Source organism: Agrilus planipennis, unplaced genomic scaffold (genome assembly GCF_000699045.2).
Source record: "Agrilus planipennis isolate EAB-ADULT unplaced genomic scaffold, Apla_2.0 scaffold8, whole genome shotgun sequence".
Taxonomy (NCBI): Eukaryota; Metazoa; Arthropoda; class Insecta; order Coleoptera; family Buprestidae; genus Agrilus; species Agrilus planipennis.
In genome coordinates this window covers 122,892-141,340 of record NW_020442461.1, presented here as the reverse complement: position 1 = coordinate 141,340, position 18,449 = coordinate 122,892, and the positions used below count along the sequence as shown (strand labels likewise).

The following is an 18,449-nucleotide window of genomic DNA, read 5'->3' as shown; positions in this document are numbered from 1 at the left end:
TAAATATATCTATAAGTGCGCACGTAAGCCGTCATGTACTTATGCCGAGATAAGTTTTCTTGATATAAATTAAAGCCGAAACATTCGGATAGTACAGTGATTTGGATATCTTTGCAAGTTTAAAATGAAGTTCCTTGTTGTCCTTTTTGGCCTTGTTTGTGCCTTAGCCCATGGTAAGTATTATTACAATTAATTTAATTAATTATTCAAGTATTTCTCCGTTTTATATTAATATGTTTTAATAACTGTATAGGGTTACCGAACGTAGTAAAGGTAGACTCACTTCGTTCGGTCTATGCAAAGGATTTAGAAACCCTGCCATCCGACAGTGACGATACCAGGGTAGCAAACGGTGATAACGCTTTCGAAGACGAATTTCCTTACCAGGTTTCCATTCAGTGGGGTGACAATGAAACGCCCACCCACCTGTGCGGTGGTAGTATCATTTCAGAATCGGTGGTACTCACGGCTGCCCAATGTCATTATGACTATGGTACCTATTCCATCGTTGCTGGAATTCTCAATCGAGCCAGAAATGGCGAATCTGCTCAAAGGCGAGGTGTCGACAAATTTGTCATTCACGAAAGGTTTTCTGGGTAATTAATTAATTATGGAACTTTATCGATTACGTTTTTTAATTAATTCCATTTTGTTCACCCTTCAACAGTGGAGTAGGTCTATATGACATTGCCCTAATAAAGGTTGATTCACCCTTCGAGTTGACATCTTCCGTTCAACCTGTCCGAATTCCTAGACAAGGACTCGCTCCTTCTGGAACCGGCGTCGTTTCTGGATGGGGAAGAACGTTTTATAATTCTGTTCTTGCAAGCATCATGCAATACGCTACCGTACAGATTATAACAAACAACGGTTAGTGGAACTCTCATTCTAAATGTTACACATTCATAAACTATACAGTGATTATTCCTGATAAACAAAAAAATCTTTCTCTAGAGTGCGCTCGAACATTGGTCAGTAATGTTGGATCTTCCAGTCCTTTGGACGATACCCAATTTTGTACCAGTGCTCGCGTGACTGGTAGAACGGGAAGAACGTCAATTTGCGAAGGTGACATTGGTGGCCCACTGGTCCAAGGCTTTGTTCAGGTGGGCATTATCTCTTGGGGTGTCACACCATGTGGAACCACTTTTTCTCCATCGGTCTACACAAAAGTTTCTACGTATTCTAACTGGATTAACGCTAAACTTGCACAATTGTGAGGTTTGCCGCTCCTCTTTAATCACATAAGTAAATCTGTACACCAAACGGTGCATTGAATAAAATTGCTCAGAAATAAATAATGTCTATTCATTTAATCAACCGATTACTCACTTTAATGTTGCTAAAATAACCCCCTCCCTATCCTCTCGCAAATTCTGGCTAATACGATAGCCCTAATATAAGATGAATGGAAGTCCTTCGGGCACTCAGCACAGTTCCGGGAGATTGTGGACTTCCATTGCCCGAGTTGGTAAAATACAGGATCGAAGCGTTACAGTGATAGGTGCTTGAACCAGTTAGAATCCACAGAACCCAACCCCGGGTTAGAATCAGTTATATGAAGCAACAGGAGCTAGGTACTGCTTTATTTTAGCAATAACTTAGATAAGGCTGAGGCGATTATATAACTTCCACCTAATCCTCCCAAAGAAGATCCATCAGTCGAAAAGATCACTTGGAAAAGATCACCAGAGTAGATACTACAACAACCCACTATAAAAATCAGTTAACAATCATAATATATTATATAAACAGTATAATCCAACACCCTGGCCCTGGTATCAAATCAATTTTTAAAATATTAATGCTCAAAACTGTCTTTGATCAAATTGAAAAAACCAGCATGCGGAAAATAGATAGATTATGGAAGAGAGCAGACTTGTAACATTCTTAAATATCGGATCATCCATCATTATTTAGTAGAAGACTTTACAAGTATCACGATGCTTGTTCTATGCTCTATTTCTGAGCGATCTACTGAGATACCACGAGTGGATCTTACATCAGGAACTGACAACGATTCCATGTCACCATAAATGGTTGAGTTAACAGTCTTCTTCTGTCTTCACACCTCATCTTTTTCACCCCAATCACCATTCACATATCCTCACGATTCCTTAAAGGAGACTGAAGAGGACCTTACTTCCTGCTCCCCGGCGTAGTTCGGAGGGGCTGCGTTAGTAGCTGATGGGAACCCAAACGTTTTTTAGTTTTTTTTTTTTACATCATTACTATTGCATCCAAAGTAGATACGTAACTAACCACTTTATTTCACTGTTGTACTTACAACTAGAATGGGAATAAAGCCAAAATACAATTTTCCCACAGTTAACTAAAATAGAATAAAATATCAACACTCAACAACACGCACTTTTATAATGTACCAATTTTTGTTTGATACACTAATTTAATAATGATAATTNATGATGTACGAATTTGTGTTTAATACACCACCATAATAAGGATAAGTACATACAAAAGATATCAAATCACAGTATTTTGATCTAATTGTTTAGATGAATCATTGTGTTTTTAATTAAATTTTCCTTCACTCCAATATCTTCAACAAAAAAAAAAGATTTTACAAAAAGATAGAATATGTACCTTTCTTATTTTTCCAATGAATTTTAGAGTTATTGAAAAGCCTTCCAATGTAGAAAAAAAGAGACAAAGGATCCATTTTAAACAATTAATCGATTTTAATTAAATATATCTACAAGTGTGTACGTAATTTGTCTTGGCCGAGATAAGTTTCCTTGATATAAATTAAAGCCGAAGGATTCACATTTCACAGTAGTTTGGATACATTTCCAAGTTTAAAATGAAGTTCCTCGTTGTCCTTTTTGGCCTTGTATGTGCCTTAGCCCATGGTAAGTATTATTACAATTAATTTAATCAATTATTAATGTATTTGTTCTTTTTTTTTAATATGTTTTAATAACTGTATAGGATTACCGAACGTAGTAAAGGTAGACTCACTCCATCCGGCTTATGCAAATGATTTAGAAACCCTGCCATCCGACAGTGATGACACCCGGATAACAAACAGTGAGGACGCTTTCGAAAACCAATTCCCTTACCAGGTTTCCATTGAGTGGGGTGACAATGAACCGCCCGAACACTTCTGCGGTGGTAGCATCATTTCAGAATCGGTGGTACTCACGGCTGCCCAATGTCGTTATAACTATGGTACCTATTCCATCGTTGCAGGAATTTTCAATCGAGCCAAAAAAAACGAAACTGCTCAAAGGCGACGTGTTGACAGATTTTACGTTCACTCAAGCTATTCTAAGTAATTAATTAATTACAAACCTTTATCGATTACGCTTTATAATTAATTTCATTTTGTTCGCCCTTCAACAGTAGAGTAGGCCTGTATGACATTGCCCTAATAAAGGTGAACTCACCCTTCGTGTTTAACTCTTACGTTCAACCTGTTCAACTTCCTAAACGAAAAACAATTCCTTCTGGAGTTGGCGTCATTAGTGGATGGGGAAGGACGTTTTATAATTCTGTTCTCTCAGACGTTCTGACATACGCCAGCGTACGAATTATACCTAACAGGGGTTAGTGGAATCCTCACTTTAAATGTTACATATTCATAATTATACAGTGATTATTACTAATCTATAAAAAATCTCTTTCTCTAGATTGCGCTCAAACGTTGATCAGTGTTGTTGGATCTTCCAGACCTTTAGACGATACCCAATTTTGTTCCAGTCCTACTGTGACTGGTAGAACAGGAAAGACGTCAGTTTGCGATGGTGACATCGGTGGCCCATTTGTCCAAGGCTTTGTCCAAGTGGGTATTATCTCTTGGGGTATTACACCATGTGGCACTACTAGTTCGCCATCCGTTTACGTAAGAGTTTCTAACTATTTGGATTGGATTAACTCTCTACTTATACAGTTGTGAGATGTGCTGCTCCTTTGACTGTTTAAATAAATCTGTACCCAAGCGGATGTATTGAATAAAATTGCTCAGAATTAAATAACGTCTGTTCATTTAAACAACCGATTACGCATTTATGTGTTATTAGCTTAGCTCTCCCCCAACCTTTCGCCAATTCTGACTAATACGAAAACCCTAATATAAGGTGAATCGAAGTCCTTTGGACTTTCAGCGCAGTTCCAGCTACCTGTGGACTTGTTTGATGGATCGATTGTATTGTACGGGATAATATGTAACCAAACTCTTCATTTCATTGTTGTAGTTACAATTAGAAGGGAAATAAAGCGAAAATACAATCTTCCCACAGCTAACCAAAATAGGATAAAATAAATCAAGACTCATCAACACGCTCTATCATAATGTATGAATTTTTGTTTGATACACTAATTTAATATGTAATGATAAGTACCTACAAAAATATCAAATCACAGTACTTTAATCTAATTGTTTCGATGAATCATTGTGTTTTTAATTATATTTTCCTTCACTCCATTATCTTCAACAAAAGAAAGATTTTACAAAAAGATAGAGTATGTACCTTTTTTATTTTCCCAATGAATTTTAGAGTTATTGAAAAGCCTTCCTATGTAGAAACAAGAGACAAAGTATATATTTTAAAGAATTTATCGATTTTAATTAAACATATCTACAAGTACGTACGTAATTTGACTTAGTCGAGATAAGTTTCCTTCATATAAATTAAAATCGAAAGATTCACGCAGTACAGTAGTTTGGATGCATTTCCAAGTTTACAATGAAGTTCCTCGTTGTCCTTTTTGGCCTTGTATGCGCCTTAGCCCATGGCAAGTATTATTACAATTAATTTAATTCATTATAAAAGTATTTGTCCCTTTTATATTAATATGTTTTAATAACTGTATAGGGTTACCGAACGTAGTAAAGGTAGACTCACTCCATCCGGCTTATGCAAATGATTTAGAAACCCTGCCATCCGATAGTGACGGTACCAGGGTAACAAACGGTGAGAACGCTTTCGAAGACCAATTCCCTTACCAGGTTTCCATTCGGTGGGATGATAACATCGAAACGCCCACCCGCCACTGCGGTGGTAGTATCATTTCAGAATCGGTGGTACTCACGGCTGCTCAATGTTACCATAGCGATGGTACCTATTCCATCGTTGCTGGAATTCTCAACCGAGCCAGAATAAGCGAATATACTCAAAAGCGAGGTGTTGACAAATTTGTCATTCACGAAAATTTTTATGGGTAATTAATTAATGATGGAAGTTTACCGATTTAACATTCGCAATTAATTTCATTTTGTTCGCCCTTCAACAGTAGAAGAGGCATATATGACATTGCCCTAATAAAGGTGGACTCACCCTTCGAGTTGACCTCTGCCGTTCAACCTATTCGAATTCCTAGACAAGGACTCGCTCCTTCTGGAACCGGCGTCGTTTCTGGATGGGGAAGGACGTTTTATAATTCTGCTCTCTCAAGCATCATGCAATACGCTACCGTACGGATTATAACAAACAGCGGTTAGTGGAACCCTCATTATAAATGTTACACATTCATAAACTATACAGTGATTATTACTAATAAACCAAAAAAATCTTTTTCTAGAGTGCGCTCAAACATTGATCAGTAACGTCGGATCTTCCAGTCCTTTGGACGATACCCAATTTTGTACCAGTGCTCGCATGAGTGGTAGAACGGGAAGAACGTCAATTTGCGAAGGTGACACTGGTGGCCCACTGGTCCAAGGCTTTGTTCAGGTGGGCATTATTTCTTGGGGCATCACACCATGTGGAACCACTTTTTCCCCATCGGTCTACACAAAAGTTTCTCTTTATTCTGACTGGATTAACGATAAACTTGCACAATTGTAAGGTTTGCTGCCCCTGTTCAACCACATAAGTAAATCTGTATACAACACGGTGCATTGAATAAAACTGCTCAAAAAAAAACAATGTTTGTTTGTTTATTTAATGAACCGATTACCCACTTTCATATTGCTAACATAACACCCTCTGCACCCTTTCGCAAATTCTGGCTAATACGATAGCTCTAACATAAGATGAATCGAAGTCCTTCGGGCATTCAGCACAGTTCCGGGAGATTATGGACTTCGATTGCCCGAGTTGGAAAAATGCAGGATCGAAGCGTTGCAGTGATACGTGCTTGAACCACAGAACACAACCCCGGGTTACGATCAGTTATATCCGGCAACAGAAGCTACCGCTTTATGTCAGTAACAACATAGGTAAGGGTCAGATGATTAACTAAAATCTTTGCCCTTAACCCTCTCAAAGAAGAGCCAGTCGAAAAGGTCACCTGAACTAAATACCTAACATAGTAGACACTACAACAACCCACTATAAAAATCAATTAATAATAATAATACGCATCATAGAAACAGTATAATCCAAGTTAATACAAAACGAACACCGTGGGCCTGGTACCAAATCATTTTTTAGAACATTAATGCTCAAAACTGTCTTTGACCAAATGGCCAAAACCAATATGCGGCAAATACCAATCACAAATAAAGCACATAGACTACGAAGCACACCTGTAACATTCATAAATATCGGACCATTTGTCATTGTTTAGTACAAGAGTTTACAAGTATCACGACGTTTGTTCTATGCTCTATTTCTGAACGATCCCCCGAGATACCACGATGAGTGGATCTTACATTAGGAACTGACAACGATTCCATGTCACTATAAATGGTTGAGTTAACAGTCTTCACACCTCATCTTTTTCACCCCAATCGCCATCCACCCACTCTCACGATTCCTAAAAGGTGGAAGAGTTTCTACTCCCCTGCGTAGTCCGAAGGGGCTGCTCGCCCACCAACATTAGTAGCTGATGGAATTGAAACACCCAAACGTTTTTTAGTTTTTTTTTTACAACAGCATTACTATTGTATCGAAAGTAGATTATCATGCAGGTATTTCAGTTCTTTGCGAACTTTTAAAACTAGTACCCAGTTGTATTGTATACGATAATATATAATTAACTCTTCATTTAATTGTTGTACTTAGAACAAGAAGGGAAATAAAACGAAAATACAATCTTCCAACAGCTAACCAATATAGGATAAAAAATATCAACTCATCAATACGCTCTCTCATTATGTACGAATTTTGGTTTGATACACTATTTTAATAATGATAAGTACATACAAGAGATATCAAATCACAGTACTTTGATCTAATTGTTTAGATGAATCATTGTTTTTAATTAAATTTTTCTTCACTCCATTATCTTCAACAAAAAAAAAAGATTTTACAAAAAGATAGAACATGTACCTTTTTTATTTTTCCAATGAAATGTACGGTTATTGATAAGCCTTACTATGTAGAGAAAAGAGACAAAGTATCCATTTTAAACAATTAATCGATTTTAATTAAATATATCTACAAGGGCATACGTAACTTGTCTTAGTCAAGATAAGTTTCCTCTATATAAATTAAAGCCGAACGATTCACAGTAGTTGGGATACATTTCCAAGTCTAAAATGAAGCTCATCGTTGTCCTTTTTAGCCTTGTATGCGCCTTAGCTCATGGTAAGTATTATTACAATTAATTTAATTCATTATAAAAGTATTTGTCCGTTTTGTATTAATGTCTTAATAACTGTATAGGGCTACCGAACGTAGTAAAGGTAGACTCACTTCATCCGACTTTTGCAAAGGATGCATCCGACAGTGACGACACCAGGATAACAACCAGTGAGGACGCTTTCGAAAACGAATTTCCTTACCAGGTTTCCATTGAGTGGGGTGACAATGAACCGCCCGAACACTTCTGCGGTGGTAGCATCATTTCAGAATCGGTGGTACTCACGGCTGCCCAATGTCATTATGACTATGGTACCTATTCCATCGTTGCTGGAATTTTCAATCGAGTCAGACAAAGCGAATCTGCTCAAAGGCGAGGTGTCGACAGATTTGTCATTCACGAAAGGTTTTCTGGGTAACTAAATAATTACGGACCTTTATCGATTACGCTTTTTAATTAATTTCATTTTGTTCGCCCTTCAACAGTAGAAGAGGCATATATGACATTGCCTTAATAAAGGTGGACTCACCCTTCGTGTTTACTTCTTCCGTTCAAGCTGTTCAACTTCCTAAACAAGGAGTCACTCCTTCTGGAATTGGGATCATTAGTGGATGGGGAAGGACGTTTTATAATTCTGTTCGCCCAGACGTTCTGACATACGCCGCCGTACGAATTATATCTAACAGGGGTTAGTGGAACCCTCACTTTAAACTATACAGTGATCATTACTAATCTATAAAAAATCTCTTTCTCTAGATTGCGCTCAAACGTTGATCAGTGTTGTTGGATCTTCCAGACCTTTAGACGATACCCAATTTTGTTCCAGTCCTACTGTGACTGGTAGAACAGGAAGGACGTCAGTTTGCGATGGTGACTTCGGTGGCCCATTTGTCCAAGGCTTTGTCCAAGTGGGTATTATCTCTTGGGGTATAACACCATGTGGCACTACTATTTCGCCATCCGTTTACGTACAAGTTTCCCTTTATGTGGATTGGATTAAAGATAAACTTGCACAGTTGTGAGATCTGTTGCTCACATAACTATTTAAATAAATCTGTACCCAAACAGATGTATTCAATAAAATTGCTCAGAAATAAATAACGTCTGTTCATTTAAACAACCGATTACGCATTTTTATGTGATTAATTTAACTTCCCCGCCAACCTTTCGCAAATTCTGACTAATACGACAACCATAATATAAGCTGAATCGAAGTTCTTTGGACTTTCAGTACAGTTCCAGCTGACTAAATGTTGCGCACAGGATTTAAGCATTGCAGTGATAGGTCCTTGAACTAATTAGAATCCATAAACAGTTATAAGCACCAGCAGGACCTACCGCTTAATTTCACCAATTTCTTGGCTAAAGATCAGATGTTTAACCAAAATCATCACCCTAACCCTACTGAAGAAGGTCTAAACGAAAAGATCATCTCAAGCACTACAACAGCCCACTATTAAAATCAGTTAAGAAACAAATCTTTACAGTGACCGTATAAGTCAAGTTAATAAAAAACTAACACCCTGGCCCTGGTACGAAGTCAATTTTTAAAATATTAATGCTCAACACTCTCCTTGATCAAATGGCAAAAACTAAGATGCAGCCAATACCAATTACAAAAAACCACACAGATTATGAAAGAGAGCAGACTTGTAACATTCATAAACATCGGACCATCCGCTATTGTTTGGTAAAAAACTTTACAAGTATTACGACGTTTGTTCTATGCTGTATTTCTCAGCGACTCCCCGAGATACCACGAATGGATCTAACATCAGGAATTGCCTACGATTCTATGTCACTATAAATACTTGAGTTAACAGTCTTCTTTTGTCTTCACACCTCATCTTTTTCACCCCAATCACCATTCACATATCCTCACGATTCCTATAAGGAGACTGAAGGGAACCTTACTTTCTAGTCCCCGGCGTAGTCAGGAGAGACTGCCCGTCCGCCAGCATTAGTAGCTGATGGTATTGAAACACCCAAACGTTTTTCAGTTTTTTTTAACAGCAGCATTTCTATTGCATTCAAAGTAGATTAACCTGCAAGTATTTTAGTCTTTTGCAAACTTTTAAAACCACATGCTGCAGGGTGAGCAAAAAATCAGTATCATAACTACCTAATTGTATTGTACGGGATAATATATAACTAACCCCTTCATTTAATCGTTGTACTTAAAACTATAAGGGACATAGAGCCAAAATACAATTTTGCTAGAGCTGACCAAAATAGAATAAGAGATATCATGACTCATCAACACGCCTTTTCATGATGTACGAATTTGTGTTTAATACACCACCATAATAAGGATAAGTACATACAAAAGATATCAAATCAGAGTACTTTGATCTAATTGTTTAGATGAATCATTGTGTTTTTAATTAAATTTTCCTTTATTCCATTATCTTCAACAAGAAAAAGATTTTGCAAAAAGATAGAACATGTGCCTTTTTTATTTTTCCATTTTAAGCAATTGATCGATTTTAATTAAATATATCTACAAGTGTATATGTGACTTGTCTTGGCCGAGATAAGTTTCCTTCATATAAATTAAAACCGAAATATTCGAGCAGTACCTACAGTAGTTTGGATAGACTTCCAAGTTTAAAATGTTCCTTGTTGTCCTTTTTGGTCTTTTATGTACCTTAGCCCATGGTAAGTATTATTACAATTAATTTAATNCTTGTATGTACCTTAGCCCATGGCAAGTATTATTACAATTAATTTAATTCATTATAAAAGTATTTGTCCCTTTTATATTAATGTGTTTTAATAACTGTATAGGGCTACCGAATGTAGTAAAGGTAGACTCACTTCGTTCGGTTTATGCAAAGGATTTAGAAACCCTGCCATCCGACAGTGACGACACCAGGATAACAACAAGTGAGAACGCTTTCGAAAACCAATTCCCTTACCAGGTTTCCATTGAGTGGGGTGACAATGAAACCCCCAGACACTTTTGCGGTGGTAGCATCATTTCAGAATCGGTAGTACTCACGGCCGCCCAATGTCATTATGACTATGGTACCTATTCCATCGTTGCTGGAATTTTCAATCGAGTCAGACAAAGCGAATCTGCTCAAAGGCGAGGTGTCGACAGATTTGTCATTCACGAAAGGTTTTCTGGGTAACTAAATAATTACGGACCTTTATCGATTACGCTTTTTAATTAATTTCATTTTGTTCGCCCTTCAACAGTAGAAGAGGCATATATGACATTGCCTTAATAAAGGTGGACTCACCCTTCGTGTTTACTTCTTCCGTTCAAGCTGTTCAACTTCCTAAACAAGGAGTCACTCCTTCTGGAATTGGGATCATTAGTGGATGGGGAAGGACGTTTTATAATTCTGTTCGCCCAGACGTTCTGACATACGCCGCCGTACGAATTATATCTAACAGGGGTTAGTGGAACCCTCACTTTAAACTATACAGTGATCATTACTAATCTATAAAAAATCTCTTTCTCTAGATTGCGCTCAAACGTTGATCAGTGTTGTTGGATCTTCCAGACCTTTAGACGATACCCAATTTTGTTCCAGTCCTACTGTGACTGGTAGAACAGGAAGGACGTCAGTTTGCGATGGTGACTTCGGTGGCCCATTTGTCCAAGGCTTTGTCCAAGTGGGTATTATCTCTTGGGGTATAACACCATGTGGCACTACTATTTCGCCATCCGTTTACGTACAAGTTTCCCTTTATGTGGATTGGATTAAAGATAAACTTGCACAGTTGTGAGATCTGTTGCTCACATAACTATTTAAATAAATCTGTACCCAAACAGATGTATTCAATAAAATTGCTCAGAAATAAATAACGTCTGTTCATTTAAACAATCGATTACGCATTTTTATGTGATTAATTTAACTTCCCCGCCAACCTTTCGCAAATTCTGACTAATACGACAACCGTAATATAAGCTGAATCGAAGTTCTTTGGACTTTCAGTACAGTTCCAGCTGACTAAATGTTGCGCACAGAATTTAAGCATTGCAGTGATAGGTCCTTGAACTAATTAGAATCCATAAACAGTTATATGCACCAGCAGGAGCTACCGCTTAATTTCACCAATTTCTTGGCTAAAGATCAGATGTTTAACCAAAATCATCACCCTAACCCTACTGAAAAAGGTCTAAACGAAAAGATCATCTCAAGCACTACAACAGCCTACTATCAAAAACAGCAGCATTACTATTGCATTCAAAGTAGATTAACCTGCAAGTATTTTAGTCTTTTGCAAACTTTTAAAACCATATGCTGCAATTTTATTGTACGGGATAATATATAACTAACCCCTTCATTTCATCATTACAACTAGAAGGGACATAGAGCCAAAATACAATTTTGCTAGAGGTGACCAAAATAGAATGTTGGTATTATATCCGTGGTATCTCCAAGAATAACTTTCGATGTAAAAAGAATTTTATTTTGTAAAAAGTTACAAAATTAGTTTACAACAAAATAACTGTCNTCTGGGCCCATAACCTGTTGGTATTATATCCGTGGTATCTCCAAGAATAACTTTCGATGTAAAAAGAATTTTATTTTGTAAAAAGTTACAAAATTAGTTTACAACAAAATAACTGTCGAATCAAGAAAAAATACATTCCGTCTAGTTTCTAAGTAAACATTAACAACTGCCAAAAAACAATTTCACACAATACTTGATTAATAGTAACAACATTTTTAGATTAGGCAGAATTGACATGTGACAATTTAGAAGAGAATTACTAAATTTAAACAATTCTTTGATTTATCTCAACATAGAATAACAGACATCATGACTCAACAACACGCGTTTTCTTAATAATGATAAGTACCTACAAAAATATCAAATCACAGTACTTTGATCTAATTGCTTAGATGAATCATTGTGTTTTTAATTAATTTTTCCTTCATTCCATTATCTTCAACAAGAAAAAGATTTTACAAAAAGATAGAACATCGATTTTAATTAAATATATCTACAAGTGTTTATGTGACATGTCTTGGCCGAGATAAGTTTCCTTCTTATAAATTAAAGCCGAAAGATTCGAGCAGTACCTGCAGTAGTTTGGATAGATTTCCAAGTTTACAATGAAGTTCCTTGTTGTCCTTTTTGGCCTTGTATGTGCCTTGGCCCATGGTAAGTATTACTACAATTAATTTAATTCATTATTCAAGTATTTGTCCTTTTATTATTCATTTTATTTAATAACTGAATAGGGTTACCGAACGTAGTAAAGGTAGACTCACTCCATCCGGCTTATGCAAATGATTTAGAAACCCTGCCATCCGACAGTGAGGACACCAGGATAACCAACAGTGAGGACGCTTTCGTCGATGAATTCCCTTATCAGGTTTCCATTGAGTGGGGTGACAATGAACCGACCGAACACTTCTGCGGTGGTAGCATCATTTCAGAATCGGTGGTACTCACGGCTGCCCAATGTCGTTATGACTACGGTACCTATTCCATCGTTGCTGGAATTTTCAATCGAGTTAGAAAGGGCGTATCTGCTCAAAGGCGAGGTGTCGACAAATTTGTCATTCACGAAAAGTATTCCAAGTAATTAATTAACTACGGAACTTTATCGATTACGTTTTTTAATTAATTTCATTTTGTTCACCCTTCAACAGTAGAGTAGGCCTGTATGACATTGCCCTAATAAAGGTGGACTCACCCTTCGTGTTTACTTCTTCCGTTCAGCCTGTTCAACTTCCTAAACGAGGACTCAATCCTTCTGGAATTGGCATCATTAGTGGATGGGGAAGGACGTTTTATAATTCTGTTCGCCCAGACGTTCTGACATACGCCGCCGTACGAATTATATCTAACAGGGGTTAGTGGAACCCTCACTTCAAATTTGTACATTCATAACCATACAGTAATTATTACTAATCAACAAAAATATCTTTCTTTAGATTGCGCTCAAACATTGATCAGTTATGTCGGATCTTCCAGTCCTTTGGACGATACCCAATTTTGTACCAGTGCTACTGAGTCTGATGGAAATGAAAAGACGTCAGTTTGCGATGGTGACATCGGTGGTCCATTTGTCCAAGGCTATGTCCAAGTGGGTATTATCTCTTGGGGTATCACACCATGCGGCACTACTAGAACACCATCCGTTTACGTAAAACTTTCCCTCTATGTGGATTGGATTAACGCTCAACTTGCACAGTTGTGAAATATGCTGCTCCTTTGACTATTAAACTAAGACTAAGAAATAAATAGCGTCTGTTCATTTAAACAACCTTTTACTCATAAAACAAACAGAATAGCTCAAAACCCCAACGCCAAAACACGACACTGTAGTTGTCCGAAGCACTTTTCGGTAACAAAGTTACCTTCTTCAGGGACTGAAGTAAACTCTTTTACTAAGGTAAAGAAGGTAACTTTGTTACCGAAAAGTGCTTCGGACAACTACAGTGTCGTGTTTTGGCGTTGGGGTTTTGAGCTATTCTGTTTGTTCTACAACAACCGCCAAAGTTTTTTTCCAATCTTCATACTTTTACTCATGTTTATGTTATTAATTTAACTCCCCCTGCCCAACCTTTCGCGAATTCTGGCTAATACAACGACCGTAAAGGAGGGGTTCTAGAGTTGTGAAATTGTGACTGTGAAGGACTGCATGTGTGTCGTGGATGTACTTAAATCATCCGTATACAAAAATACGTAAATTACTGAAATCATTGAGTTTTTATTTTTAAATTAAAATTCCTACTTGAGTGGATAACATTTTTTGACTAGGTAAATCTGGCTTTTGGTTATGATAAGATAAAAGTTTACGCAACAACAATATAGCGTGACACGTAATAATCAACTTTTACTAATAATAAGTTTTCCGCTAACTGTATTCATTAACGAAAATATTCGTTCTGTTTCGTTTCCAGAAAACAAAAAAGTATTGGTTCTTCGCCAGGCAATTTTTCAATTGTATTTCGTCTAAAATTTTGGAGCAAGTTCTTTTACTTCCTTTTGGTAATACATTACTTAGAGTGGGAAATTCATGAATGAATTTAACAGTACATACAGAAATGCCAGGCATATGGGACGCAGACGTTTTGCAGGAATATTTTATTAATTATTGCAGTGAGGGATTACCCTTGTCCTTACAGAAGGGTCCCCAGAATTCTGCATGGTTGAAAGGTTTTATTAAAAGAAAGCATACGTATTTTATTTTTGAAACGAATTTTTGGGTTGTTGGGAAACGTTATCATGTAGAAAAAAACGAGACATTTTACACAATCAATCAAATGTTAATCAAAAGTATCTACAAGTATGAGTCGTTTGTACTTAAACTGACAATGAGATTAGTTTTCTTCATATAAATAAGAGCCGAGAGATTCAAGTTGCACAGTGATTTTATTGAATATCATTGGATGCATTGACAATTTCAGAATGAAGTTACTCGTTGTTCTTTTAGGCCTTCTTTGTACCTCGGTGCATGGTAAGTTTCATTACAATAATTTATGTAGGTTCGTTCTTTCTTATGATTAATACGTTTTCAGGGGCACCAAACCTATCAGAAAAGGTACATTCACCCCATCCAGCTTACGTAAAAGATATAGAAATCTTACCATCCGACGATACCAGGATAACACAAGGTGAACGTGCTTTTAGAGACCAATTTCCTTACCAGGTTTCCATAGAGTGGGGTAACAATCAGTCACCCACCCACCTCTGCGGTGGTAGTCTCATTACGGAATCGGTGGTACTCACGTCTGCTAGTTGTATCAGAAACTACGGTACCTATATCATCGCTGCTGGAATCCTCAATCGAGGCGAAAATAGCTCATCTGCTCAAAGACGAAATGTTGACAGTATTGTCGTTCACGAAAATTGGCCCGGGTAATTAATAAATTACGATCTTCTTCGATAATGCTTCGTATAATACCATTTTCTTCGCTTTTCAGCGAAGGCCCGGCTCCATTTGATATTGCCCTAATAAAGGTAGCCTCGCCCTTCATCTTGACCTCTTCCGTCCGGGTTGTTGGACTACCTGCCCAAGGTGTCGTTCCTTCTGGAAGCGCCGTTCTTTCTGGATGGGGAAGGACGTTTTATAATTCTGTTCTCCCAACCGTCCTGCAACACGCCTATCTACAAATCCTACCAAATAACGGTTAGTGGAATATCTAGTTCTGAATGTTACAAACACGAAATAACTACAGTAATTATTACTGATCAAAAAAATGTCTTTCTCTGTAGAGTGCGCCCGAAGTTTAATCAATCAACTGGGATATTCCGATCCTTTGGACGATACCCAAATTTGTACAAGCGCACGCGTTTCTGATCAAACAAAAAGGGTGTCCGTTTGCCGTGGTGACTCTGGTAGCCCATTGGTCCAAGGCTATGTTCAAGTGGGTATCGTCTCTTGGGGTTTAACACCATGCGGCACCACCTTTGCCCCATCTGTCTACACAAGAGTTTCTACCTATTCTGACTGGATTGACGATAAACTTGAGCAGTTACGGTCTGCCGTTCCTTCGGGCATCGACAATGAATAAATAAAATTACTTACAAATAAATAACGTCTTTTATTTGAAAATTTATTATTTACCAATTCATATACGCTTCGTTTCCATTTTCTATAATTTGACCAATAGATTTCACATCCTTTGCGAGTCATCAATATGTATCTATTATTGAATCGGTGGAAGTCATAACAGTCAGTGTCAGGAATTGTGCGGGAGTATTTGTTGAAAGTCATCTGCAAATCTGTTGGCTGGGGTTTTTGGAAAATGGTATAGTACGGGGATGTGGTTTGCATCACGTTTATCAAAACAGTAAAGGAATGGGATGAGAAGTATTCCGAAAATCTGTGTTCTCTTTAAGACTAAAATTATTTGGGAAAAGATCTGATGCTGCTCTGATTCGACTCTAAAAGCCGTTATCGGTTGGAGTTACTTCCTAACGTTTCTCTAGCACGAGTGGCGAGCTTCTTTAGAAGTCCTTCCATCTCCGATTCATCCAAGATCCAGACAACGGCTTTTAGTCAGAATCAGGACAGCATCAGATCACCAACTGGCTGCGAAAGCCTTTACTAATTCATGGAATTGCGTTTGATGTTATGAAGTTGTATATTGTAGGGACTTGGTCCTTGTTGGAAATTATTTCGGTACAGAATTACTGATTTGCATTTTGGTTTTTGAAATAGTTAAGGTAGACACAAACAAAGACAGTGACTTTCGGATTTTCTGAGCGTTTCCCTTTACCGTGGTTGGTAGGCTAGTATTCCTGCAAATAGGTGATGCATATGTGATGAGTGGTCTTATCAAAAGTTTGTGGCATTTACATTTTGAACTAGGGGACAACGTTTTATTAAAAAGGTTCTTGTGTTGGCTTTAAACGTTGCTTTTGATATGTTCAACTGGTGAAGTGTATGAGGAGTAAGTTTCAGAAGGTAGTCCAATAATTAGTACTGTATAACAATCCTCAAATGCTCCATGTCTCTTCTTCAAAATTCTCGGTCCGCGACCTTTTCGTTGGAACCAAAACTACATAAAACAAGTACCAAGAATATTTACTACTAGATAGCCCTTATTTTTAAAATAGGGGGATTGGTTTCGTCCCTCCACTCCCTCGGTTATTTAAAACAATTTGCTAGAGTATATTTGAAATTCCTCAAAACCGTAACATTATTAGAATTAGATTACCTAATTATAAACGTTTAAATAACAGACGTTATTTATTTGTAAGTGATTTTGTTTATTGTTTCGTTTTGAGTACAATATTATGAATGTATATATTTAAACGGTTGAAGGAGCGGCAGAGCTCAACTCTGCAAGTCTATCGTTAATCCAGTCAGAATAGGTAGAAACTCTTGTGTAGACAGATGGAGCGTAAGTGGTGCCACATGGTGTGATACCCCAAGAGACAATACCCACCTGAACATACCCTTGGACCAATGGACTACCAGAATCACCACTGCAAACTGATACCCTTCCTGTTTGACCAGTAACGCGTGCACTGGTACAAATTTGGGTATCGTCCAAAGCACTGGTATATCCCAACACGTTGATCAAATTTTGAGCGCATTCTACAGAGAAAGATTTTTGTATCAGCAATAATTACTGCAGTTAGAATTGGGTATTTCACTAACCGTTGTTTGTTATGATTCGTAGATTTGCGTATTGCAAGACGGTTGGGAGAACAGAATTATAAAACGTTCTGCCCCATCCAGAAACGATGCCAGTTCCAGAGGGAACGATACCCTGACTAGGAATTCCAACAGTTTGAACGGAAGAAGTCAAAGTGAAAGGTGAGACTGCTTTTACGAGGGCAATGTCATATGGAGCCGGGCCTTCGCTACAAAGAGAAAAAAATAAAAATGAATAAAAACCACAACCAATAAAGATCGTGATTAATTAATTACCCAGGCCAGTTTTCGTGAACTACAATGGTGTCAACGCTTCGTCTTTGAGATGTTGCAGTAGTTTCGCCTCGATTAAGAAGTCCAGCAGCTATCGTATACGTACCATAACTTTCAATACAATGGGCAGCCGTGAGTACCACCGATTCTGAAATGAGACTGCCACCGCAGAGATGGGAGGGCGATTCAAGATAACCCCATTCTAGAGAAACCTGGTAAGGGAATTGGTCTCTAAATGCACGATCACTGTTTGTTATCCTGGTATTGTCAGATGGTATGATTTCTATATCTTTTGAGAAAGCTGGACGGGGCGAATCTACCACCTTCTCTACGTTTGGTGCCCCTATTCAAATATTAAAACGCATTAATAGATGTAGAACGAACAAACAGCTAAATATATAATTGAATAAATTGAAGTAAAAAACTCACCATGGGCTAAGGCGCAGACAAGGCCTAATAGAACAACGAGGAATTTCATTGTAAAAGCTCGTCAAATGGATCCAACCAAATCACTGTGCAGCCGGAAGAGTCCGGTTCTTATTTATATGAACGAAAGTAATCTCTAAGTGCAAGACAAATTGTAAGCCACTTACAGATATCCATATTT

The 18,449-nt window shown here is 37.6% G+C and overlaps 7 protein-coding genes across 7 annotated transcripts; 6 read left to right on the top strand and 1 right to left on the bottom strand.

The window, feature by feature from the left end:
* Window positions 1-61: 61 nt before the first annotated feature.
* On the top strand, window positions 62-1,298 carry LOC112906532 (chymotrypsin-like protease CTRL-1). The gene is made up of 4 exons (XM_025980798.1): window positions 62-173; window positions 254-596; window positions 668-870; window positions 955-1,298. Exons 1-4 carry the CDS (start codon window positions 125-127, stop codon window positions 1,218-1,220), a joined length of 861 nt encoding a protein of 286 aa, XP_025836583.1. The 5' UTR covers window positions 62-124; the 3' UTR covers window positions 1,221-1,298.
* Window positions 1,299-2,761: 1,463 nt separating this feature from the next.
* On the top strand, window positions 2,762-3,992 carry LOC108736030 (chymotrypsinogen B-like). Its single transcript, XM_025980799.1, has 4 exons — window positions 2,762-2,870; window positions 2,950-3,292; window positions 3,364-3,566; window positions 3,651-3,992. The coding sequence occupies exons 1-4, from the start codon at window positions 2,822-2,824 to the stop codon at window positions 3,914-3,916; spliced, it is 861 nt and encodes a 286-aa protein (XP_025836584.1). The 5' UTR covers window positions 2,762-2,821; the 3' UTR covers window positions 3,917-3,992.
* Window positions 3,993-4,651: 659 nt separating this feature from the next.
* Window positions 4,652-8,605, top strand: LOC112906504 (serine protease 53-like). The gene is made up of 8 exons (XM_025980733.1): window positions 4,652-4,755; window positions 4,836-5,181; window positions 5,254-5,456; window positions 5,542-5,803; window positions 7,471-7,493; window positions 7,572-7,902; window positions 7,974-8,176; window positions 8,245-8,605. Exons 1-8 carry the CDS (start codon window positions 4,707-4,709, stop codon window positions 8,508-8,510), a joined length of 1,683 nt encoding a protein of 560 aa, XP_025836518.1. The 5' UTR covers window positions 4,652-4,706; the 3' UTR covers window positions 8,511-8,605.
* Window positions 8,606-10,034: 1,429 nt separating this feature from the next.
* On the top strand, window positions 10,035-11,321 carry LOC112906533 (chymotrypsinogen B-like). The gene is made up of 4 exons (XM_025980800.1): window positions 10,035-10,146; window positions 10,276-10,618; window positions 10,690-10,892; window positions 10,961-11,321. The coding sequence occupies exons 1-4, from the start codon at window positions 10,101-10,103 to the stop codon at window positions 11,224-11,226; spliced, it is 858 nt and encodes a 285-aa protein (XP_025836585.1). The 5' UTR covers window positions 10,035-10,100; the 3' UTR covers window positions 11,227-11,321.
* Window positions 11,322-12,500: 1,179 nt separating this feature from the next.
* Window positions 12,501-13,701, top strand: LOC108736074 (trypsin-1-like). Its single transcript, XM_018468358.1, has 4 exons — window positions 12,501-12,612; window positions 12,693-13,035; window positions 13,107-13,309; window positions 13,392-13,701. Exons 1-4 carry the CDS (start codon window positions 12,564-12,566, stop codon window positions 13,655-13,657), a joined length of 861 nt encoding a protein of 286 aa, XP_018323860.1. The 5' UTR covers window positions 12,501-12,563; the 3' UTR covers window positions 13,658-13,701.
* A 1,107-nt stretch (window positions 13,702-14,808) lies between these two features.
* LOC108736071 (chymotrypsin-2-like) lies at window positions 14,809-16,010 on the top strand. The gene is made up of 4 exons (XM_018468355.2): window positions 14,809-14,920; window positions 14,982-15,321; window positions 15,387-15,592; window positions 15,679-16,010. The coding sequence occupies exons 1-4, from the start codon at window positions 14,872-14,874 to the stop codon at window positions 15,975-15,977; spliced, it is 894 nt and encodes a 297-aa protein (XP_018323857.1). The 5' UTR covers window positions 14,809-14,871; the 3' UTR covers window positions 15,978-16,010.
* Window positions 16,011-17,157: 1,147 nt separating this feature from the next.
* LOC108736072 (trypsin delta/gamma-like protein CG30031) lies at window positions 17,158-18,385 on the bottom strand. The gene is made up of 4 exons (XM_018468356.2): window positions 18,272-18,385; window positions 17,846-18,185; window positions 17,573-17,778; window positions 17,158-17,509 (listed from the first exon to the last, which is right to left on the bottom strand). Exons 1-4 carry the CDS (start codon window positions 18,318-18,320, stop codon window positions 17,220-17,222), a joined length of 885 nt encoding a protein of 294 aa, XP_018323858.1. The 5' UTR covers window positions 18,321-18,385; the 3' UTR covers window positions 17,158-17,219.
* Window positions 18,386-18,449: the final 64 nt, after the last annotated feature.